Here is a 22,396-nt window from a genome sequence, read left to right as displayed (position 1 = left end):
GCCTGCTTCCCAAAGGATTTCTGTACTACATTCATGTTGTTGATTATCTAATAAATATTCACGCCATTTTTGTTTTAGCCAATTTACAAATTTCATGTTATTATGCATAAAGTTCGGGAAACGGAAAGTATTTAACTTCTTCTGTGTGAAATTTGCCGAGTGTATTTTTAAGCTAATAATCGCATGGAGAGCATAATATTCGCTATATGGGTTTCCATATTATATTTGAGCAACTGCTCGTCCACCAAGAACATGTCTATGTCGGGACAAATTGCTGTGTGTTTTGGATTCACAGGTATAAACCTGTTCATCCGGATGTTGTAACCTCCATATATCTTTCACCCTTATAACCTTTGCAAACCCACAAAAATGTTTTGCTTCTCTATAATTAGCCTTTCTACGTTTAAGTTTAAACCTATCCAACTTGGGATGTAGAGTATTATTCATATCTCCAGCTAATATCAGGTTTTGTCCTAAATTTGGCGTTAGTTTTATTTTAAGCGTATCCCAGAATTTCAATTCCAACTTATTTGGTGCGTAAATATTGCATAACGTCCACACAATAGAGTCAATTTTAACCTGTAAGATAATATATATTTTATGGGGATCCAGCTCTTGCTTTATAATTGTGTAAGTTAAATTTTTATTAAAAAGGACAGCCACTCCGCATTTTCGCTTATTACAGGGGCGTAGCAATTATCTCTGCTATCCAATTTGTTTTCAGTTTTTGAATTTCTATTTCTTTAAGATGTAACTCTTGTAGAAATATAACATCTGCCTTATGTTTTTTCACCATTTTTAATATGTTCTTACGTTTAATGGGGGAGGTAACCCCCCCCCCCACATTCCATGAAACTAATTTCAATGACATCTTACTATTTACCTCTTATTATAGCTATTTATCAGAAAGAGAAAAAAAAAAAAAAAAAAGGGATGTATTTTTGAGCCCCCTCCTCCCCACTCTACAGCTCCTGCTATACTTTTTAGCCAGTTATATCTACGCCTTCTGTCATACACTGTATAATCCATCAATACCTCCAAGAGCAAATACACGAAAATGTTCTCCGTTTATCCAGCACTACCTAATTCAATATTATTATCCAGGCAGAACGTCTTAGCTTCTTCAACAGTACTTAACACTGTGTTACCTTCTATCCCAAGGACTATAATTTTTGCCGGATATTTCATAGTGGCCTTTAACACTGCTTTAATTAAATTTGTGCAATACGGTGCCATTGCACGCCTCTTTGTTGATGTCTCGACTGAGAAATCCTGGAATATCAAAATTTGTTTCGTATCTATAGTAACTACTTGCGCTTTCCTATAATATTGCATGATTTTCATCTTATCCTGAAAGTTTAAGTATTTAATTACAATCATTCTAGGGCGTACATTACCTCCAGTTGAGTATCTAACGCTCCCTACCCTGTGTGCGCGTTCTACTTGGAATACACCATTTACTGGTTTTATCCCCAATAAGTTTAGCAATGTAATGGCACCAAATGTCACTAGGTCCTCATATTCCTTTAGTTCCGGCAACCCTACATTTCTTACATTACTCCGTCTAGATATGTCCTCTAGGTCCTCAATCTCTGCTTGTAGTACCTTAATCATATCTGTATGTCTGTCAATGCTTGCGTCCTGCCTGTCATTCCTATCTTCTATGTCTGATACACGATTTTCAACCTCCGTTATTCTATTTGCAAACTATCTCATTTCCATTGAGAGCTCAGATATTTCTTTTTTAACAATATCAAATTGGGGTAGTATTAAGTCCACTAACTGATTAGTTGTTAATTGTGTTTCTATATTGCTGTCAGAAGATATTAGACTCGTTTCTTGGTTAATTTCTTGTGAAGATTTCTGTTTTTTATCTTTCTTTATAGGCATGGCTGGAGACCTATTTTTTGTAATATACCTTTCCATGAATGCCTTGGTGGGAATATCTTAGCTCTTAGTCGGTCCTGACTAATCTTAGTCACCCAACGGATTATATATGCTAGTCAGAAGTACATCCTGCAGTGCTATTTCAGTATTTTCAGGCTTATTTTAAATCCCTACCAACTGGGCCGTATACATGTAAACCATCGAAAAGTATTCCATATAAACGGCCTATGTGTGTGTGTGTGTGTATGTGTATGTATGTATGTATGTATGTATATATACACACACACACACACACAGATACACATATACATACACACAATAAGGTATTGTAGTATTTTCAGACTTATTTTTAGGTCCCTACCAACTAGGCCGTACACATACACACCACCAAAAAGTATTCTATGTGACGGTATATATATATATACACATACACACACACAATAAAGTATTACAATATTTTCAGACTTCTTTTTTGGGTCCCTAGTACCAACTAGACCATACATATATACCCCACCAACAAGTATTCTATATGGCGGTGTGTGTGTATATATATATATATATATATATATATATATATATATATATATATATATATATATATATATATATATATATATATATATATATATATATATATATATATATATATACACACACACACACACAGCAAAGTAGCCATGTGATCATATACCTACAAAATCCGACCTATTTAGCACACTGTGGTATTCTTCCAGTATTTTAACACTAATTGCATACAACTATATCAGACCAGAATTGATATCTACAACAGCAAGGTGAGTACCTTCTAGCTTATGTTCTGAAAAGAAATTCTATCAATCCAATTTAAATTACTTTTAACCTGTGAATTAAAAAAGGAAAAATAACATTTGAACAGCCCAATTAAACAGTCAACTTTATGCAATATCAAGAGAAAAAAAAGTTTTTAAATAGTCTTGCTAGGACAGTCTTTCTTCTGTTGCTGCGTATCCTCTCTTATTGAGGCCTAACAATTTGCAGCTTTATATATCTACTAGTCCCTTATGCGTTTCTTTAAGTAGCATATCAAATTACTTTGTTTATGTCCCTTTACAAATATATCACATCCTTCCAGGTCTTAGGATAATAAAAAAAGGACCGTTATGAACTAGCTTATTTTGCTCGCAGACAGTTCTTGCTGCCAGAGATAATAATTAGCAAATGTAAAACAACACTGGCTCTGCAATAAGAGCATAAGAATCAAGTAAACATCAGGGAGTATATGTTTGTATAAGCCCGACAGCGTTTCAAATTGCCAGCGATTTCACCAATCACTTTAACACACCAGCTCCCTTTGACAGCGCTTATTTTCCAACTAGAAGCTCTATGCACTCTGATACAAGCATGCACCCCTTTTTTAGTTTTAATCTTTCTGTGATACTACTCCTCTTTATGCAACTTTGTTTCGTCCAACAATTCATAGGACCGCCAATATATTCTTTTTATTAAAGTCTCTTGATGTAAACATTGTCAATAATAGTAGGCAGCAAATAAAAAGTCCCAATATTCACCACAGCCACATTATTAACCTAATGCACCTATTTTTCTCACACACACACACACACACAACCCAGGGTTTATACTTGCTCTTTCTTGATCAGATCTTAGGACGCTTTTACGTGACCATACCGGACTCCTTCACCGCCTGTTCCCCGGATATCTCTCCAGCAGCGACACCTCGCCGCTGATACAGGTCTCCAACCAATATGTTCGGCCAGCATGGAATTACGAGGTTCTGCCGGGTTTCATAGCTCCTTTAATCCAGCTTTCCTTCTGATCTCTTATTATGTTACTTCGTTGCACCCAGGCAACCTTTGCTGTGTTGTTCTGCCCCGGTTGTGTGATGAAAACAAAATGTGGCTGGGCCAGCACCATCCGGCCAGCTTGTGGCATTAGTTGGCTTCCGTCCTCCACGGCTCTCCCCAGCCAGGGTACAACTTCCCCAGAATAGGAGTCTCTCTTTTGGGCGTCCTAGATTTACCGGGCTCCTACACCACGTAGCTATTTCAAGGCACGCTCTCACCCACGCCTCACAGCTTGCGCTCCGCCCACCAGAAGCCTGAACCGGGATGTTCTGTTATCAGCCCCTTTCAGTGGGTGTCCCAGGCATATCTCGTTAACAGTGTAAATTGGGAGCTTCCAAGTATGTTTTTGAAAGGTTTGACACTGGATTTTTATATCAGTATATGTGCATATTATTATTTATAGCAGTGTCTATTACATGCATGTAAATGAAAATTGGTGTATACTGCCCCTTTAACTACTGAACCTATAATTAAAGAAATAGAGCTAAATCTTAAGTATTAGGAAAATCTTCAAATTTCATTAACAGAATATAATAAAAATAAAAAGTTACAATATCCTACGCAGATGATCAGTTTTGCTATATAAAGAAGATTAAAAAATTAAATTGGATGGTTAAACGATTTATTTAGAGAGGAAAGAAACAGAGTAAGCAAACAAAAGTAAATTGTTTACTAAAAGGGTGGTAGAAGTGGCCTTCTGACCTTTACGCTTGCCAGAGAAAACCACAAAGAGGTCACAACATTGCCGAAAATCTTTAGTTACTTGGAGGTAACATTTTAGAGCACGCACAACATCCAGGTTATGCAGCAAACGTTCTTAGAAGAAGGATTAGGACAAAAAGGAGGAACAACAATTTCTTGATTAATGTTTTTGACACAACCTTAGGGAGAAAAACCTTAGTACGAAGGACCGCCTTATCTGCATGAAAAATAAGGTACGGGGAATCACACTGCAGAGCCGAAAGCGCAGACACTCTGCGAGCAGAAGAAATAGCAAGAAGAAACATAACCTTCCAAGATAATTTAATATCAACAGAATGCATCGGCTCTAACGGAGCCTGCTGCAAAACTTTAAGAACAAGGTTAAGACTCCAAGGAGGAGCTAAAGGTTTAAACACAGGCCTGATTCTGACCAGGGCCTGAATAAAAGCTTGAACATCTGGCAAAACAGCCAGGCGTTAGTGCAAAAGAATAGACCGTGCAGATATCTGACCCTTCAGAGTACTGACTGACAACCCTTTCTCCAGACCATCCTGAAGATAGGATAAAATACGGGGAATCCTCACTCGGCTCCAGGAGAAACCCTTATATTCGCACCAATAAAAAAGGTATTTACGCCTTACCTTATGGTAAATCCTGCGAGTAACAGGTTTACGAGCCTGAAGCATGGCATCAATGACCGCCTCAGAAAAACTAGGCGTTCAATCTCCAAGCAGTTAGCTTCAGAGAATCTAGGTTTGGATGGAGGAATGGACCATGAATTAAAAGGTCTTTCCTCAGAGGTAACCTCCAAGATGGAAGAGATGACATCCTCACCAGATCCGAGAACCAGATCCTGCGAAGCCATGCCAGAGCTATTAGAATTATAGATGCTCTCTCTTGTTTGATACGAGCAATGAATCGTGGAAGAAGAGCAAACGGAGGAAACTGGTACGCCAGAGAGAAGATTCAAGTTGCAGATGGACCAAGCTAAAGGAATGATGTCCATGGAAGCAACCATCAGACCAATCACCTCCATGCATTGAGCCACTGATGGATGAATAGTAGACTGTAGAAAAAGGCAAGAAGTTCAGATTTTCTGACATCCGCCAGGAAAATCTTCATCGACAGGGAATCTGATTGTCCCTAAGAAACACACCCTTGTAGCTGGAACAAGGGAACGCTTTTACAGATTCACTTTCCATCCATGGGAACGTAAAAAAAAAAGACAACAACATCTCTGTATGAGAGTTTGCTAGTTGAAAAGATTGACGCCTGAAACCAAGATGTCATCTAGGTAAGGCACCACTGCAATTTTGACCACCGTCAAAAGGGCCCCCAGAACCTGTGTGAATATTCTGGGAGCCGTGACAAGACCAAACGGAAGAGCAACAAACTGGAAATGCTTGTCCAAAAAGGCAAATCTCAAACTGGTGATGATCCCTGTGAATGGGAACATGAAGATACGCATCCTTCAGGTCTATGGTTGTCATTAACTGACCTTCCTGAACCAATAGAAGACTGGAACGAATAGTTTCCATCTTGAAGGACAGAACCCTGAGGAATTTGTTGAGGCACTTTGTGTCTAGGATGGGACGGAAAGTTCCCTCCTTTTTGGGAACCACAAATAGATTTGAATAGAATTATCGACCCTGTTCCTCTACAGGAACAATTACTCCCAGGGAGGATAGGTCCTCTACGCAGTTTAAGAAAGCCTCCCTCTTTACCTGGTTTGTGGACAGTCTTGACAGGAGAAATCTGCCCATCGGAGGGCAAGACTTTAATCCTATTCTGTAACCCTGGGATACTATGTCGACAGCCCACCGATCTGGGACATTGTGTGTTCAAGCCTGCTGAAAGAGAGAAAGCTTGCCCCCACTTAATCCAAAATTGGATTGGGGCGAACACTTCATGCTGATTCAGAAGGCTTCTGGTTTTGCTTCCCCTTATTACATGGCTGACTGGACCTACATGAGGTCTCGGATGCTCTGGTTTGGAAGAAGACTTCTGTCCTTTAAAGTTACGAAAATTAGAATTCTGGCAACCCTTAGGTCTATTCTTGTCCTGAGGTAGGAAAGATCCCTTTCCACCCGTAATTTCGGAAATGATTTCCGCCAGACCAGGACCAGACGACCAAGATTTTAACCACTGAGCTCTGTGAGCTAGACATCTTAGCTCCCAGTCTAATTACCTGCATGTTGGCATCGCAGATAAAGGTATTTTTCCAGTTTAAGAGCTTTGATCCTATCTTGGATCGCCTCTATTGTAGTCTCTTCTGATATCAGATCAGACAAGGCATCGCACTAATAAGATGCTGCTCCCGCAACCGTAGCAATACTTGCCACTGTAATCTTTGATGGATGTACATCTTCTTTAAAAAAGGGATGGTAAATTTTATTATTAATGAAATTTGCAAAATGTTTTATTTCATGTTTTATAAACAATTTGCATATTTTTTTACATTATTATATATTCATTATTTTTGTATTCCTGTCAATCACTTCATTGGCTCGGCCAATCGATGTAGCTTCTCAGCACTTTATAAACATGTACAGCAGTACCAACTGCTGTGCATATCCCTATTAGAGCTATTCCAATAATTGTATTACATCTATTCTTCTAGAAACTTTTGTGCCTCAAATAGTAAAGTGATGTGTACAGCAGTCCCGCCTGCTATACACATCACTATCATCAGAGCAGTTTTCAGTATTTTCTATTTCCCCTTTCCCTCATGACATTTTTGGGTCTCGTATAGTAAAAAGATGTGTACAGCAGTCTTGCCTGCTATACACATCACTGTCATCATACCTGCGCTTTCTTTACACATGAACGCTTCTTCCGTTCTGCCATCTGTTTTACCTTCAGTAGATTGACGTGTACAGCACTTCCGCCCGCTGTACAAGTCACTAGGAAGAAACCGTTCACAGTAAATGGGCGATTTCAACTATTGGATGCTTTTAGCCCCCTCTCCTCCAATCTTATTGCTCTTTCAAGAAGATCGACGTGTGCAGCAGTCCCGCCTGCTGTACACGTCACTGTTATGGGTAGAGCTTTCCCATTATAGCATTGGAACCCTTATCATTCAATCGTGTGCGCTTTTTTTCATAACCAAAGCGCATACCTCCAATCAGCTTGTCTAAAATGACTTGGGCTTTAAGGACCAACTAAACACCTGTTACTACACAGGAGCGATCAAGCTCCCCTAGTAACAGGTGTTCACAAGCCCCTTATATTTCTATCCGGTCTGCTAAGTGAACAGATGATTAGAAGATTCTCTGTTTACTTGCAGAAAGTTTATTCTACTGAATAATCCCTAAGGAACATTATCTAAGCAATAAAGCCAAGTAAGTTGAATCATCACATCAGGCTGAGCTGAGGAGTCTTACCACACTGAGACCGTAGTCACTCCAGAAAATCAGCAAGTGATATCCGATTAGATCCGATATCAGTAGGATGCCAGATTAGCAAAGTTCACCGATCCAACTGAAGCCGGCACAGAGATAGGGGACAAGTTTGCAAGATGTCTAACTCGATCCTCATATTGAAGATGGAAGAGAGGCGGGTCACGTGATCAGACTAAAAAAGAAAACTGTGTCACTGTAAAAGTGCGCGTTTCTGTCCGACTTGCATAAAACTAAAGTAAACCGCACTACATCTCATAATAAAGAAATGTTCTATGGTTCCAAAATTGCCCTAAATAACCCCTTCAGCCAGTCTTTCCACAAACAAACTAAGGGTAAACATTATTAACCCCTTAACGTTTCCATAAAATATCACATATGGCAGTGCCTGCCAAACTCCCCAACTGTGAACCTAACTGTAAAATCTTGTTCCATGAAATGATCCACTAGAGGAATTAACTTTCAAAGCCTAGAAGGTAAATGCACTTACCTGTGGATCCAGCTGCAGGGCAGGAACAGCTTCTAAGGTGTGATAGATACTCCACTCTCTATCAGGGACCTAAAGAAAAAGAAAGATCAGAGTAACCAACCCTGGCTTTCTATGAAGGGGTAACAATGTTAGAAATAAAGCAAAGACAACCTTGCCGCTTTCAAACTGCTAATAGCCACCATTACTCGTACTAAAGAGATTGACATGGACACAGCATAGCCCCTAATCCTTGCTTGCAGGGAAAAGTACTGTCAGGGTTTTTTTCCCTGCTGTTTGCCATGTGCTGCTGGCAGCCATTTTACTCACCTCTCTTGCTGACTCTGGTGTATACTGTGTGATGCTTTTCATTTCATGCACTTCCTTTTATGGCCAGACTGGTGTACATCATCCGTGTGAGACAGGATGCAGTCTCAGAATTGTGATGTCATCACTTATTATTTAAAGGGCCTCTGTTCAGTATGCTTTGCCCTTGCGTTGTCTCAGAACTGTTTGTGAGAGCTCCTATGTATTACCTGGCTGTCTGACGTCCCTCCTGGTTCCTGATCCCTGGCTTGTTCCCCTGACTCTGCTGTTCTCCTTGTTCCCGATTCCGGCTCGTCTGACTACTCGCTTCCTGGCACCCTGACATTACGCAAGGCCCATGAATCCTGATGGTGCTAATAATCTCTTGTATCAAAGCACTCCATACCTGTTTTGCCTCGGTCCGTTCCACTTGCTATTGAGGCTATTGATGGCAGGACCCTTCAGCCTGCACTCGTTACTTACGAAACTGCTCCGTTATCCATGGCTGTTGGGGCTCTCCAATTTTGAAACCCTCCAGTTCCAGGTGATAAACTCTCCGCATTTTCCGGTTATTCTGGGTTATCCCTGGCTCCAAAAGCACAATCCCAGTCTCGACTTGCGCAGGTCCAGGTTTCTCGTGGTCTCCGCAATGTATTTCCACTTGTCTTCGGAAACCAGTCAACGTCTTGTGCACGTCTTCAGTATCTCAATTGCCAGAGGAGTACCGTGAGTTCCTAGACGTTTTTGACAAGGTGCGCGCCGGTACATTGCCTCCTCACCGGTCTTACGATGGTGCAATAGACCTGCAACCCGGAGCCATTCCTCCTCGGGGCCGGGTTTACCCTCTGTCTGTTGCAGAGAATTGTGCTATGGAGGAGTATGTTGCAGATGCTCTGTCGCGGGGGATCATCCGCAAATCCTGCCCTCCTGCAGGGGCTGGCTTCTTTTTTGTGAAGAAAAAGGGTGGCGAGTTAAGACCATGCATCGATTATAGGGGTCTTAATTTTCTTACCATTAAGAATGCTTACCCTATTCCGCTCATTACGGAACTCTTTGACCACCTCAAGGGAGCTACGGTCTTTATTAAACTTGATTTGAGAGGAGTGTACAATCTAGTTAGGATCAAGGAGGGCCACAAATGGAAAACAGCATTTAACACCAGAAGCGGGCATTATGAGTATCTTGTAATGCTCTTTGGCCTATGTAATGCTCCTGCTGTTTTCCAGGAATTTATTAATGATGTCCTACGAGATATGTTGCAACAGTGTGTTATGGTGTACTTAGACGACATCCTCATACACTCACCCACACTTGAGGCTCATTGTTCTGATGTTACACGGGTTCTTCAGAGACTACGTGAGAACGGCCTGTTTTGTAAACTCGAGAAATGTGAGTTCCATCAGACTCAAGTAACCTTCCTAGGTTATGTTATCTCCGTTGCAGGGTTCTCCATGGATCCTGACAAGTTATCTGCAGTGGCCTCGCCCAGTTGGTCTTCGGTCTATTCAACGTTTTTTGGGGTTCGTCAATTACTATAGAAAGTTTATTAAAAAAAATGTCTTCCTTGGTCAAACCTATTACAGACATGACCTGTAAAGAGAATGATACACTCCATTGGTCATCTACTGCCATTAAGGCCTTTGATAGTCTTAAGACTGCCTTTGCTGCCGCTCCAGTTCTGGCTCATCCTAACCCTGTCCTGCCTTTTGTTCTTGAGGTCGATGCGTCTGAGACTGGAGTAGGTGCCCTCTTGTCTCAACGTCCTACGCCTGACTGTTCCTTGCATCCGCGTAGTTTCTTTTCTAATAAATTGTCTCCAGCAGAGTGCAATTACGAAATTGACGATAGGGAATTACTGGCCATAATTTTGGCACTCAAGGAATGGAGGCATCATCTCGAGGGTACTAGCGTGCCAGTGCTCATTCTTCCTGACCACAAGAATTTAACTTATCAAGCAAAACGTTTGTCATCCCGACAGGCCAGATGGCAGCTATTTTTGACTCTGTTTAAGTGGCCTCCTACCTGCCTGGTAGTAAGAATGTTAGGGCTGATGCCCTCTCTCAACAATTTTCACCTCTGTCCAAGGAGGAGTCTGTACCTACTCTAGTTATACCTCCTGACCATATTTTGGCTACCATACTAATTTGACTTCTCCCTTGGGTGAGGAGATCCTGGCTGCACAAACCAATGCACCTCCTGAGAAACCTAGTGGTAAGTGTTTTGTTCCTGAGAATTTTCGAACTAAACTTCTGCACACTTACCACTATCCTAAAGCCGCAGGTCACTCAGGCAAGAACCAAATGATTTGGTCTGCCACTCGACAATTCTGGTGGCCAGCTCCTCGTTCTGATGTTGCTTCGTATGTTGCCTCCTGCTCAGTTTGTGCACAGAATAAGACTCCTCTACGTCTTCCTGTGGGTCTTCTTCAACCTATTGCTAATGGTGAGTGTCCTTGGACACATCTTTCCATGGACTTCATTGTCGAGCTCCCTGTTTCCAATGGCAATACTGTTATCCTTATGGTGGTTGATCGTTTTTCTAAAATGTAACATGGCATTCCCTTGAAGAAATTGCCTACCGCTCAGGAGCTTGCTTCAATTTTTGCCCGGGAGGTCTTCCGTTTACATGGGTTACCCAAGGAGATAGTGTCGGACCGGGGTAGCCAGTTTGTCTCCAGATTTTGGCGTTCCTTTTGTGCTCAAATGGGGATCCAGCTTTCCTTCTCCTCGGCATATCACCCTCAATCCAATGGGGCTGCGGAACGGTCTAATCAAGCTCTGGAACAGTTCCTCCGTTGCTATGTCTCAGATCACCACAATAATTGGTCTGAACTGTTACCTCGGGCAGAGTTTGCTCATAATAGTGCTATTAATGCTTCCTCCAAGTTATCCCCGTTCATGGTGAATTATGGGTTTCAACCATCTTTGTTGCCCGATTCATTCATGTCTCAGGGTATTCCGGTTTTGGAGGAGCATCTCCGGAAACTCTGTTCCACGTGGGTTCAGATTCAGGATTGCCTTCATCGTTCTATGCAGCTCCAAAAGTTCCAGGCTGATCGTAGGCGTCCTACCAGGTTGGTGAGAGAGTTTGGCTGTCCTCCCGCAACTTGAACCTTCGTGTGCCTTCCAATAAACTGGCTCCCCGTTATGTTGGTCCTTTTCGAATACTCCGACGGGTCAATCCTGTGGCCTACGCTCTTGACCTTCCTCCTGCAATGCGCATCTCCAATGTTTTTCATGTCTCCCTCTTGAAACCATCTTGAAATAAAATTTGCAAAACAAAAATACAGGTAAAAAAAAAAAAAAAAAAAAAAAGGTACAGTCTACTCCAGACTGCATTGTTTAAAAAGATAGATAATCCTTCATTACCCAATTCCCCAGTTTTGCATAACCAACACAGTTATAGTAATATACTTTTTAACTCTATGATCCAATCACAAATAACTCCACGGGAGTAAGCACAATGTTATCAATATGGCACACGTGAACTAGCACTGTCTAGCTGTGAAAAACTCTCAAAAAACGCAGAGATATATGAGATGGCCTTCAAAGGCTTAGAAATTAGCACATGAGCCTATCTAGGTTTAGCTTTCAACAAAGAATACCAAGAAAACAAAACAAAATTTGATAACAGTAAATTGGAAAGGTGTTTCAAATTGCATGCCCTATCTGAATCATGAGAGTTTAATTTGGACTTTACTGTCCCTTTAATAAAAAAAAAAATATTTTACTATTCTCTAACATAGAAGAGGAGTGGGTGAACCAGTTGATTTGTTAGCTTGAAAATTAGTAGATCTCCAAGATTATCTACATTGATTAATATAATTAGAAATTATATTATATTATTGTAGATCAATTTGATGTATTTTAAGGAATAGAGAATAAAATGAGTACTTAAAAAATAAAAAAAAACTAGGAATGTCTTATTATTAGTTTACCACCAATATATCGTACAAAAAAAATATTATATAAGAAATATTGAGAGGAGAGAAATACACTTTTCCCTTTTCTTAAAAGGGAACGATACAAGATTATTAAACATTGGAATTTTTGGAAAAAGTGTTAAGTAGATGGAATGTATTGTTTATTTTGTTGGAATTTGATATTTAAGAATTAAAGGAATAAATTGAAATTTTAATTTTGGAAAATTATAATAAATAAAATTAATTTAATTTGGGTTTTACAATGCTTATTGCAGTCCACAATAAGCTAATTTTGATAATCAAATATGGAGTTCTAAGAATTAAAATTAAGCATTTAAGAGAAATCTGACTTAACTGCACTATTATGCTTGGAGCTATGGATCATCATTTTTAACAAACATTACAGGCACATGGCATTTTAACACAATATGGTGCTTTCTCTCTGCAACTCTGCTGACACTGAAAACATGCCTTCCCTTTGTATAGAAGCTAGCAGCGTCTCACTGTCTGTGGCTTCTGGAACGGAAGACAAAAGCAACAGACAAGTGGGGAGGCAAATGAGTCATTTAAGTGAGGGTAAAGGGTGTGTGGCTGTACAAACTTATTTTCTTAGATCATCTGAAACACAAGTATATTTTTACATTAATTTAAAAAAAAAAATGTAATTGGACCAATGCAGCAACATGAAAATTATTTTTAAACCCTGTGCTTTCAATATTTGTTAAAATAGATAAAGTAAGTAAAATTCCTGCTTTTTATTCATTTTTTTTTAATCAAATTATGCAAACAGAATATGCAGGCATATGGATAAAAAAAAAAAAAAAAATGTAGGCATGACAACAAGCATGCTGTCAGGTTGTTCAATAGTAATGCTGGACAAACTGAGGGGCTCCAGGACCGTAAACAATTTAGGTACAATGCAGAATTTTTAAAAGGGACAGTCTACTCCAGAATTTTTATTTTTAAAAATATAGATAATCTTTTTATTACCCATTCCCCAGTTTTGCATAACCAACACGGTTATAGTAATAAACGTTTTATAGCTGTGATTGCATTGTATCTAAGCCTTTGCAGACTGCCTCCTTATCTCAGTTCTTTTGACAGACTTGCATTTTAGCCAATCAGTGCCCTCTCATAAGTAACTCTATGGGTGTGAGCACAATGTTACCTATGTGGTACACATGAACTAACGCCCTCTAGCTGTGAAAACTGTCAAATGCATTAAGAAAAGAGGCGGCCTTCAAGGGCATGCCCTATCTGAATCATGAAAGTTTACTTTTGACTAAACTGTCCCTTTAAAAGCTTAAAGGGACACTGTACCCAAAAATTTTCTTTTGCGATTCAGATTGAGCATGAAATTTTAAGCAACTTTCTAATTTACTCCTATTATCAAATTTTCTTCATTCTCTTGGTATCTTTATTTGAAATGCAAGAATGTAAGTTTAGATGCCGGCCCATTTTTGGTGAACAACCTGGGTTGTCCTTGCTGATTGGTGGATAAATTCATCCACCCATAAAAAAGTGCTGTCCAGAGTACTGAAACCAAAAAAAAAGCTTAGATGCCTTCTTTTTCAAATAATGATAGCAAGAGAACGAAGAAAAATTGATAATAGGAGTAAATTAGAAAGTTGCTTAAAATTGCATGCTCTATCTGAATCACAAAAGAAAAAATTTGGGTTCAGTGTCCCTTTAATGGTGCCCAGATTTGTTTCCATGATGTATTTATCCCAGTAGAGATCATACTAATAAGTTGGTACTTTAAATTATAATATGCACACCTGTTTCACAAATTAAATAGCACAAGTATCCAAAAGCCTTAAAGGTATACTGAACCCAAATTTTTTTCTCTTTCACGATTCAGATAGAGCATGCAACTTTAAGAAACTTTCTAATTTACTCCTATTATAATTTCGTCTTCTCTCTCTTTGAATCTTTATTTGAAAAAGCAGGAACGTAAACTTAAAAGCCAGCCCATTTTTGTGTAGCGCTTGCTGATTGATGGCTACATTTAGCCACCTATCGCAAGCGCTACCCAGGTGCTGAAACAAAAAGGGCCGGCTTGAATTAAAAAAAAAATAAAAAAATTATTGTAGATTTCCCTATACAAAAATAGTTATAGTATTTGCTATCATTAAAGGATTATAAAAATGTATTTTATTGACATAAGGGTGTAATTCTACACACAATCTATAACAGTCGTTAGATCACTGGGTCATTTTCCGTTAACCATATTTGCAAGTCATAAGACAATAAGTCATCACAAGACTTTAAATACTTTGCCCAAAGTTTTTACTAAAATAGTCAGAGTTCTTTTAAGTTCAAGGACCTGAAGGCAGAAATGATGATCACTCTAAGATATGATTATTACAACTGAAAGTAACAATTCTCCTTTATTCTGTTAACAACTCATTCTTTATTTCATATAAATACAGCTCTATTACACTGGGGGGGGACTTGAATTATTACGAAAGTTGCTCATTCTATGGGGTTTTATAAAAAATATAAAACTAAGGACATGTTCAACATGTAAACAATAAAAAAATAATTTAATAAATTTTAGTTTTGTAGATTTTTTTTTATACAAATGGAAGTATATCCCGAATTAAAGATTTTTTACAGAACAAGTTTATGCGTACATGCACGCTTCCTTGATGCCTTAATAGTTAAATTATCTCCAGCCTTAATTTAGACTGTGGTTGCAACATACTAACTAGTGTGGGTCTCCACAGGCTAAAAACCACAAACATCAGCTTAAATCATAACCAGTCAAGTATGCACTCCAGATACTTTTAGTCTTTCAATCTTACAGCCTTATTGTTCCAAAGGTGACAACCTTCACAACATACCCCAAGCTCCACAGTATATTATTATATATTTATTATTATAATGTTCAAATAGTAATATTTGCAATAACTTTAACCTATTTTAAGAATACTATTCAACCTATAAGATAATACCTGGACAATCAAACCTGCATTTGAAATATCGGTTTTCATTAAGAGTGTACCATTTTTTTTTTTTTTTTTAGAGTATCAGAAGTATACTAGGCCATATGCAGTATATTTAAGTGAGATTATCTAAATTTTGCTGATAAAGTTGTTTCAATAACTCTTTTAATACTGTTCTCAATAGAAGTAGCACAGGCAGTTAAGACAAAAAAAAAAGTCTATAAAAAATTCAAACTCACTGGCTCAGAAGAGGATAAGGAAAAATGGAGAACCCAACAAAAGATGACAAAGCAGTTAATCAGAAAGGCTAAAGCTGATGCAGAAGAGAAAATAGCACAAATCTGTGAAGAACTGTGACAAAACCTTCTTTAGATAGATCGGTGAAAAAAGAAAAACTAGGGATAGTAAGACTCAAGACTGATGATAGAGTAGTGGAAGAAGATAAACAAATAGCAAATTGTTGAAATGATTACTTTTGTTCAGGCTTTACAACAGATGATAAAGATAGTGAGATTCTATTAGGGAATGTTACTTTAAATGATAAATGTGAGTAGTACTTTTCTTTTTACAGATGAAGAGATTTCAAGGGCTTTATTAAAATAAAAAGTAAATAAGTCTGTGGGTCCAGATAATATTCATCCAAGGGTTCTAAGAGAACTTTGATCTATTATAGTTACTCCATTAGCGGGTACGTACAATCACATACCTGGATTGCATCCTCGATAAATACCACTGCTTGTTTTATGTGAAGGTTATCAACTTCTGGAGCTGGAAGTGAACAAAATATATAAAACATTATTCACAGTACAGTCACAATCTCTAACACTCCATTAATCTACCATGCAATCAGGACACAATAACTACTGATACAGAAGATTAAAGGGACACTCAAGTCAAAATTAAACTTTCATGATTCAGATAGAGCTTTTGATTTTAAACAACTTTCTTATTTACTTCCATTAACAAAATGTGCAGTCTTTTTATTATTAAGTGTTAAACAGTGAATGCACATAAGATGAATTATTGTAAATGCATTCACCGTACATAACGTTTGCACACAAAAGAAGGCGATAGAGAGATAGAGTACACATCTTAAAATTACATATGTTTCGTGATCCCTAGTTTGCACTGACATTGTGGATATAAATACAATACCTTTTGCCTAGTTAAGCTGGTACGAGTCATTACCGGTGAAATTGCAAATGGTTCCATATCAAGTAGACAGATAACATTAACAACATAACTTTTATAGATTGTTAAAAAAAATAATCTAAACTGCTCTGGTTATCCCGTTATTAGACATTGCATTATTGCCTTTTTTTATGTTACACCACATTCAATTTATGTAATGAACATTAATTCAAGATATATTTACACTTTCAGTCACCAGCTCCTTCTGAGCATGTTTAAGAATTTACATATACACACACATTATATATATATATATATATATATATGTATGTATGTGTGTATGTATATGTGTATATGTGTGTGTGTATATGTGTGTGTGAATTATTAGGCAAATGAGTATTTTGACCACATCATCCTCTTTATGCATGTTGTCTTACTCCAAGCTGTATAGGCTCGAAAGCCTACTACCAATTAAGCATATTAGGTGATGTGCATCTCTGTAATGAGAAGGGGTGTGGTCTAATGACATCAACACCCTATATCAGGTGTGCATAATTATTAGGCAACTTCCTTTCCTTTGGCAAAATGGGTCAAAAGAAGGACTTGACAGGCTCAGAAAAGTCAAAAATAGTGAGATATCTTGCAGAGGGATGCAGCACTCTTAAAATTGCAAAGCTTCTGAAGCGTGATCATCGAACAATCAAGCGTTTCATTCAAAATAGTCAACAGGGTCGCAAGAAGCGTGTGGAAAAACCAAGGCGCAAAATAACTGCCCATGAACTGAGAAAAGTAAAGCGTGCAGCTGCCAAGATGCCACTTGCCACCAGTTTGGCCATATTTCAGAGCTGCAACATCACTGGAGTGCCCAAAAGCACAAGGTGTGCAATACTCAGAGACATGGCCAAGGTAAGAAAGGCTGAAAGACGACCACCACTGAACAAGACACACAAGCTGAAACGTCAAGACTGGGCCAAGAAATATCTTAAGACTGATTTTTCTAAGGTTTTATGGACTGATGAAATGAGAGTGAGTCTTGATGGGCCAGATGGATGGGCCCGTGGCTGGATTGGTAAAGGGCAGAGAGCTCCAGTCCGACTCAGATGCCAGCAAGGTGGAGGTGGAGTACTGGTTTGGGCTGGTATCAAAGATGAGCTTGTGGGGCCTTTTCGGGTTGAGGATGGAGTCAAGCTCAACTCCCAGTCCTACTGCCAGTTTCTGGAAGACACCTTCTTCAAGCAGTGGTACAGGAAGAAGTCTGCATCCTTCAAGAAAAACATGATTTTCATGCAGGACAATGCTCCATCACACGCGTCCAAGTACTCCACAGCGTGGCTGGCAAGAAAGGGTATAAAAGAAGAAAATCTAATGACATGGCCTCCTTGTTCACCTGATCTGAACCCCATTGAGAACCTGTGGTCCATCATCAAATGTGAGATTTACAAGGAGGGAAAACAGTACACCTCTCTGAACAGTGTCTGGGAGGCTGTGGTTGCTGCTGCACGCAATGTTGATGGTGAACAGATCAAAACACTGACAGAATCCATGGATGGCAGGCTTTTGAGTGTCCTTGCAAAGAAAGGTGGCTATATTGGTCACTGATTTGTTTTTGTTATGTTTTTGAATGTCAGAAATGTATATTTGTGAATGTTGAGATGTTATATTGGTTTCACTGTTAAAAATAAATAATTGAAATGGGTATATATTTGTTTTTTGTTAAGTTGCCTAATAATTATGCACAGTAAAAGTCACCTGCACACACAGATATCCCCTAAAATAGCTATAACTAAAAACAAACTAAAAACTACTTCCAAAACTATTCAGCTTTGATATTAATGAGTTTTTTGGGTTCATTGAGAACATGGTTGTTGTTCAATAATAAAATTAATCCTCAAAAATACAACTTGCCTAATAATTCTGCACTCCCTGTATGTGTGTGTACATACATACATACATACATATATATATATATATATATATATATATATATACACACACACACTTGTGATTGGCTGATGGCTGTCACATGAAACAGGAGCAGTGGAAATAGACAGAATGAAAAAAAAAAATCTTCTACTCATTTGAAGTTCAGGTTTTTTATCATGCATTTGTTGATTATGCAAATCTACTGTATTTACTTGTAATTTAAAAAAGAACCACAGGCACAGAGAGGCAAATATACATATTGACAAAATAGTACACTAGACTCTAGAAAACATTGCACAATACAGGCTTAATTTATTAAACATGTGTAAAGCTATTTATTTAAAACCGGAGAGATTTAGATGAAGAAAAGAATACACATTAACACTGCTTAAAAGTGGGTCTTACATCAGTTTTATTGGCATAAAAATTTGTGTTTTAAGTTTACTAAATGTTACTGTAAAGCAGTTTGTAAATGGGTCACAGAGCAATTTCCTAGAATTCCTCAAACAATATCTAGCAATAAAGAGCATAGGGAGGAAAATTATTAATAACGGACTCTCAAAGCGGAGAAGTAATAGAAAACCAAATGAGAACTTATATTAAAGGAAAACTGTACCCAAGTTTTTTCTTTTGTGATTCAGATAGATCATGATATTTTAAGCAACTTTCTAATTTACTCCTATTATCAAATTTTCTTCATTCTCTTGGTAACTTTATTTGAACTGCAAGAATGTAAGTTTTGATGCCGGCCCATTTTTGGTGAACAACCTGGGTTGTCCTTGCTGATTGGTCGATAAATTCATCTACCAATAAAAAAGTGCTATCCAGAGTACTGAAACAAACAAAAAACTTAGATGCCTTCTTTTTCAAATAAAGATAGCAAGAGAACAAAGAAAAATTGCTAATAGGAGTAAATTAGAAAGTTGCTTAAAATTGCATGCTCTGATTCACAAAAGAAAAAATTTGGGTTCAGTGTCCCTTTAAGGGAAAGCGATATGAAGGTATATGGAACAAAAAGCATGGGGGGGGGGGAAAAGGAGATACCTACTGCCAGATTTAAAGCTTCAGAGGATTTTTTTTTTATGCCAACATATCACAGAAAGAGTGTGACAGTACTATAGCCTCTCTTATGGCAAGTACTGTACAACAACCTGCCAAATCTATCACCAGCTCTCCTATAGGATTGTATTAAACCTACTGACTGAACCCCAAAAGGCATTTGCATTAAACTGATGTTGAGCAAAATGTTTAGCAATAGTAATCTGGGGAGGATCAGATCGATGGCATTTAAATGTTCTGTCACATGATCTTTTAACATTCTGCTTGCACATCCTACATATACAAGTAATGAAGTTGTCACTTATGGTCGATGCACTAAAACTACTGCTCATATGGGACACTTTTTAAGAAAGGTTATACAGCAACTGGCAATCAAGACAGGGACAAAGTAGTGATCAAAAGGAGTAGCTCAGTTAAGGAGTGAGCAATCTGTGTAAATAGCAGCAGCCCAGAGAAAAACCAGAACACACGCTGGACTAACAATCAAGATCAGTACAGCACAACCAAAAAACAATATATGGGCAAAGATGGCCGTCACAACTGACCTAATAAGGGGCGGGGGAACACAACTCATTCCCACACACGTGAAGAGCAACAAAGAATGGCACAAACCTGTGCCAAAACCAGCCATGATGTGCATGTAAAATGTCCAACTCCTACTGCAGATTCTTAAGAACGTATTCCCTAGTTGATATGCGTATATATCTAATGTTGCATTATATTACTTTTGGTTTAGAATATATAATTATTTTGGTTAAAAAAAAATACTTTAAATCTGTTTATTTTAAATAACAATTAAAGCAATTGTGTACTTTTAAAAGTGAGAGTTCACTGTCCTGAAGACAGCTATGTTTTTGTTTTTTTTGATTCAGCATTTCCTTTAGCCAAGTCCGCGATGTTTTCCAAAAGCCTTGCAGATACATTTGAACTGTGTCCAGAAGAACAACGGGATTATTCAACAATTTCTAGGAGCCATAAATTATTGAATTCCCACAGGCCAACTCATGGGCATCTAAAAATATATCATGGAGCACATGAATTGTAGTGGTATAAAATGGGTCTCCATATATGGCACATGATCCAAATCTAATGTGCATATAATGAGGAAAAAAAGGTTAAGAACTGTTATACACCAAGTATAACTGCTATTAGAAATATTTTCAACGGTACGTATATAATTAAAGAATACACACACAAGAATACGCAAAAAGTAATTTATCAAGTCAGTGTATCAGCCTTATATATTAGTATTTACTCCATTTAAAAACTAATACAAACTTGTTGCCTAAGATCATCTATACATTGATGCTCTTTTAGGATTTTGATTGACCTAAGCTGCTGGCCTTTTATTAGTTCTCCGATATTCTATACAATGCATTCATTTTCGCCTGTAATTTCAATTAGTCTGCTTTTAGTTTAGCAACATACGCTTAGCTTTCTACAATCGTTGCGTGTCCCCATTGGCATCCAGCTAGTGGGACATGCAACGATTAGAGAAAGCTGGATTCATCAACGATATGCAAAATACAGTCGGAGATGCGGACGGAGGATCGGCGGTATGTTTACTGTAACTAAATGGTAAGTTTTTTTAAAAAAAAAGTTTAATGAATTAAAGTGCGCCTGTTTTTAAGAGTATTTTTAGATACTGGGCTTTAATTTCTTAAACTTTACAATCACTTTAACCTCTGCATGTCACACGCATAATAAAAACTAAAGCTAAAGCAGTAGCTACTTCAACTAGAAGCCTTTTGTTAACAGAAGTATAATCCAGAAAAGTTTCTAAATGAATGTGGAACGCTGTGCATTTTAAGTTTCACCAGAATGTAGAACTTAAAACCAAAAAATGATTAGAATGTCCTTTAATTATGAGAAAGATAACTAAAATCATTGCCTGAAAAAAACAAAATCACACAACAAAATGTAGGATACAGTCAAAACAGCAAGGATCAAGACAAGGAGAGATGAAAATGGATATTGCTACAAAAATATTTAAAAAGTTAGAAGAAAAAAAACATTTTAAAAGATTTTGCTACAGGATTTTGTCAAGCTGAGTTAAAGTGATGGTAAATTCTCCAGCATAAAGTCCCATATTATGACAGCTCCTGTGCTAACTAGCATATCGATCTGCTTTTAGCATTAAAAAGTCCAATCTACCTTTAATAATTAAGGTTTTTCTCCGGCTCCGTTAACTGCTGTAATGCAGCCTCTGTCACAGAATTTCACTTTGGCTTCTTTGACTGGCAGTTGTTTTAGCCAGAGCACAGACTCACCATGCACCCCATGTAAAGTATTGACAGCACTCTCCCGTGCTTGTAACTGACTGCAAGAAGAACTGTGCAACTTGCTACGCCGTTTGCGCAACATAAATCACTGTTTACGGTTTCTGATACGCAAACAGCGTAGCGAGTTGCACATGCGCAGTTCTTCTTGCAGTCAGAATGAGAATGCCGTCAATACTTTACATGAGGCGCATGGTGAGGCTCTGATTGGCTTAAACAACTGCCAGTCAAGGAAGTCAAAGAGAAATTCTGTGACAGAGGCTGCATTACAGCAGTTACCGGAGCCAGAGAAAAACCTTATTAAAAGGTAGATTGGACTTTTTAATGCTAAAAGCAGATCGATATGCTAGTTAGAACAGGAGCTTTCATTATATGTGACTTTATGCTGGAGAATTTACCATCACTTTAAAGTGAAGGTCAATTTGGATAAATTAGTGCCCGGTTTTTAATAAACCTATTAAAAACAAGGGCACTTTAATTCATAAAAATTGACATTTCGCTCCTTTTCTTCAAAAACGTACCTTTTAATCCTGT

General features: G+C 38.1%; 1 protein-coding gene across 1 annotated transcript in view; it reads right to left on the bottom strand.

Annotated features, from left to right (window-relative positions):
* The window catches only part of TPCN2 (two pore segment channel 2), a 215,898-nt gene that overhangs the window by 191,746 nt on the left and 1,756 nt on the right, over positions 1-22,396 (bottom strand). Inside the window, exon 3 of the mRNA XM_053716413.1 lies at positions 16,177-16,238. Within this exon, the coding sequence (XP_053572388.1) occupies positions 16,177-16,238 (62 nt within the window). The remainder of the gene's footprint in view (positions 1-16,176; positions 16,239-22,396) is intronic.

The sequence above is a fragment of the Bombina bombina genome, chromosome 6, assembly GCF_027579735.1.
Source record: "Bombina bombina isolate aBomBom1 chromosome 6, aBomBom1.pri, whole genome shotgun sequence".
Lineage (NCBI taxonomy): Eukaryota > Metazoa > Chordata > Amphibia > Anura > Bombinatoridae > Bombina > Bombina bombina.
Note: the sequence above shows the minus strand (reverse complement) of the source record. Positions and strands in the feature narration are given on the sequence as shown.